Source organism: Apis dorsata, unplaced genomic scaffold (genome assembly GCF_000469605.1).
Source record: "Apis dorsata unplaced genomic scaffold, Apis dorsata 1.3 scaffold_344, whole genome shotgun sequence".
Taxonomy (NCBI): Eukaryota; Metazoa; Arthropoda; class Insecta; order Hymenoptera; family Apidae; genus Apis; species Apis dorsata.
The window spans coordinates 205,379-208,965 of NW_006263611.1; the positions used below are offsets into that span (position 1 = coordinate 205,379).

Genomic DNA, 3,587 nt, shown 5'->3' on the forward strand with positions numbered 1-3,587 from the left:
CAAGTTTCTAGAGGAGGTGGCGCGTAAAGGATCTTCGGCCGCTAGCATAGCCGAAGATATCATGATGCACACGAGGATCACGTTGCCGAAGTAGCTGTGATTGCACAGCCAATGGCAGAATATCCGAATTCTGAAACACGAGAAGGGAAAAATATGTTGAAAATTATTCGATTACATTCGAATATTGAGTATTTCGTACCTGTTCGTTTGGGAGAAAATGAAGAAAGCCGAGCCGGCTGGAATCGGTTGTTTCTTCGTGGCCATGTTGAATTCGGACATTCGTCGTGGCCTGGCCGACACTCCTTGCTCCGTTCCATCGTCTGCAATAATTTTCATGATTTTCAAAATTATTTTACCATGTATGGGTAAAGGATAACGTTATATATTTGAGAGATATATTTGAAAGAAAAAAGAAGATATATATATATATAGATTAGGTTAGATTAGGTTAGGCTAGGTTTGGTTAGATTAGGCTAAATTAGGTTAGGTTAGGTTAGGTTAGGTTAAGCTAGGCTAGGCTAGATTAAGTTAGGTTAAGTTAAGTTAGGTTAGTTAGATTAGGTTAGGTTAGGCTAGATTAGATTAGGTTAGATTAGGCTAGATTAAGTTTAGATTAAGTTAAGTTGGGTTAGGTCAGGATTAGGTTGAGTTGGGTTAGATTAGGTTAGGTTAGATTAGGTTAGGTTAGGTTAAGTTAAGTTAGGCTAGGCTAGATTAAGTTAGATTAAGTTAAGTTAAGTTAGGTTAGTTGGGTTAGGTTAGATTAGGCTAGATTAGGTCAGGATTAGGTTGGATTGAGTTAGGTTAGGTTAGGTTAGATTAAGCTAGGCTAGGCTAGATTAAGTTAGATTAGTTAATTAAATTAAGTGAGGTTAGTTAAGTTAGATTAGGTTAGGCTAGATTAGATTAGGTTAGGTTAAGCTAGGTTAAGTTTAGATTAAGTTAAGTTAAGTTAGATTGGGTTAGGTTAGGATTAGGTTGAGTTGGGTTGGGTTGGGTTAGATTAGGTTAGGTTATGCTAGGCTAGATTAAGTTAAATTAAGTTAAGTTAGGTTAGTTAGGTTAGATTAGATTAGGCTAGATTAGGTCAGGTTAGGTTAAGCTAGGTTAAGTTTAGATTAAATTAAGTTAGGTTAGATTAGATCAGGATTAGATTGGGTTAGATAGGTTAGATTAGGTTAGATTAGATCAAGTAAGGTTATATATATATATATAAAACGTTTACCGTGCATTTCATTGTGCTCGACTTCCTCCTCTTCCTCCACCTCTTCGTCGGATTCTATGTTCAATCGTACCTTGGCGTGAGTATTCATGTCGTCGCTTTTCTCCGACCTTAAATATCATTTAATTCATAATAAATATATATTGAAACTGCGATCGAGGTTGATTTATTACACACGATAAAATACACTTATACGTTTCAGTGTCGACAGCCGCCTCGTAATCCTCCATTGTTTCGTTCGGATCGTGTTCGAGGTCTGTCCCGCCACCTTCGTCCTCGGCGCCTGTTCCCTCGCCACCGTCATCGCCTTGTTCCCCGCTGTCCTTGTCCCTGGTCGGCGAGGCGCTGTGAGATTTATTTTTCTCCGCCTGAAAAAAAAACCGACGAATGATTTTAATCAAAAAGCAAAGACTAGTGATATATATATATATATATATATATTTTCTTTTTCTCGATAGAATGGACGAGAGAAGAAATTCGATTTATTAATAACGTCAAGAAAACGTTGACTCGACGCCCTATTTAAAGCGAAACGAGAAACGTCATCCTGCGTGGATCGCAGGAGAAATTTGACGGGGGCATCGAGGCATAATCGACCCCTCGGCCCTCGAGGTTATTACTCGACAGTTATTATCGATTTTTCATTAGTTTATCGAAAAATCACGAACGATTAAACTTTTAGCGTACCAGGAGCCGTGATGAAACTTAGGATGATGATGACGATGATGATGACAACGTTCTCCTTTCTTCACTCTTACTATGACTTTCACGTATATATATATATATATATANAAACAACGTTTCTAGATACATAATTGTTTTAATTTCGAAGTATCGGTATTCGATTGCGGCGACCTCGATTTTACGTGCGTACCTTGTATCTGAGTTGGGAGCGGCGAAGCGTATCGCGATTAAAGAAGATGGCACAGTTTTCAACGATCGTTTTATCGATCCTATTTGAGCGGTCAGTATAGCCGTCGTATTAAAAATCGCAGGTGGTTCGAATAGTATACACCAACTGGACAAAATTCATTTTCAAATATGTAGAAAGTAATTGTTAAAATTTTTGATCTTTTCGAACGCTTAACAGATTAAACAAAATTAATCGGATAATTGATGGATCATATATTTCAATAGAGAAATATTCTGTAAATTTGTTAGAGAAGGATTTCAAACTTCAATTTTATAAATTGTAATATATATCTTTATTTAAATAGAAATTGTGGAAAGTTGTAAATTAAACTTAAAGTTTAAGTGATTACTTAGAAATTCGACACGATTTGATTCGATGATTTTTTTATACGTTCCACGCCAGAAGAGTCGAGTGTACGAAAACTGGAAACTTTCTGCTATTTTTTATTTTTTAATTTCCATATTTGATTCGCAAAATTTTGCTAAATTAATATTAAAATTAATATTAAAATTAATATTTATGGATTAATTTTAAGCTATCTTGTATTATAATATATGCATTTCTGTCATTATTTATTTATTATTATTTTTGGAGGAATAAACAATAATAATATTTTTATAACTTTAATTGACATTTTTCTTATTTCTTATATCTGGTCCATATTTATCCGTTAATTTATAGAATAGGATATCCCCTAGCAAATAGCCATAACTTCTTTCTTTAATAAGCAAATTTTTTCCTTAACATCCGTTTCTTTAGAATATCATTTCCAATTATGTTTGTCAAATTCGAAGCACCTTAAGTTAATTGTCTACTACAACTTTTTTGCGACATCTACTACAATATTCTACGCGATTATATAAGAATTCAAATCACAAATATTTTTATATTTCTATATTAATATATTTTCTATTCTATATCCAATTAAATCCAATGTTAATTTTTTTTTTTACTGAGACAATAAAAATCAGTATTATCCTCTAAAAATTAAATCCCCATATAAACACAAAACCAGGAAAAAATAATTTTGTCCAGTTAGCTCCTATTATTCCAAATGTGCTTTTAACCTCAACAAGAAATTAGAACGCTTTCTTCGAGCGTTTCTCATCAAAGTTTTCAATCTTTTCTCCAACTAAAAACTTTTAGAAAAATTCGATTCCCTTCAGATAGAGCGAAAATAGTTTTAAAACGAAATATTATATAATAATAACAATAATAATAATAATAATCTCGCGTACGACGATTAAAGCCAAGGAAACTATCCGCGGTGTGCAAAATTAAAAATATTTGCATCGCGTGGAAACGGGCTTAGATGCACGCGCTCGTAATTACGACACGTCGAATATTTCGCAAAGTATTATGGTTTGTAAGACGCGGTTCACAAGAAGAAGCGAGAAAAAGTCGAAGCAGGCGTCAAGGATGGCGTCGGCGTCGGCGTCGGCGGGGATGGCG

The 3,587-nt window shown here is 34.5% G+C and overlaps 1 protein-coding gene across 1 annotated transcript in view; it reads right to left on the bottom strand.

Annotated features, from left to right (window-relative positions):
• Positions 1-3,587, bottom strand: part of LOC102674266 (muscle calcium channel subunit alpha-1) — a 27,564-nt gene that overhangs the window by 14,845 nt on the left and 9,132 nt on the right. The window contains exons 18-21 of the mRNA XM_031511718.1: positions 1,418-1,590; positions 1,211-1,332; positions 200-320; positions 2-130 (exon numbers count right to left, since the gene is read on the bottom strand). Coding sequence (XP_031367578.1) covers positions 2-130; positions 200-320; positions 1,211-1,332; positions 1,418-1,590 — 545 coding nt within the window. The remainder of the gene's footprint in view (position 1; positions 131-199; positions 321-1,210; positions 1,333-1,417; positions 1,591-3,587) is intronic.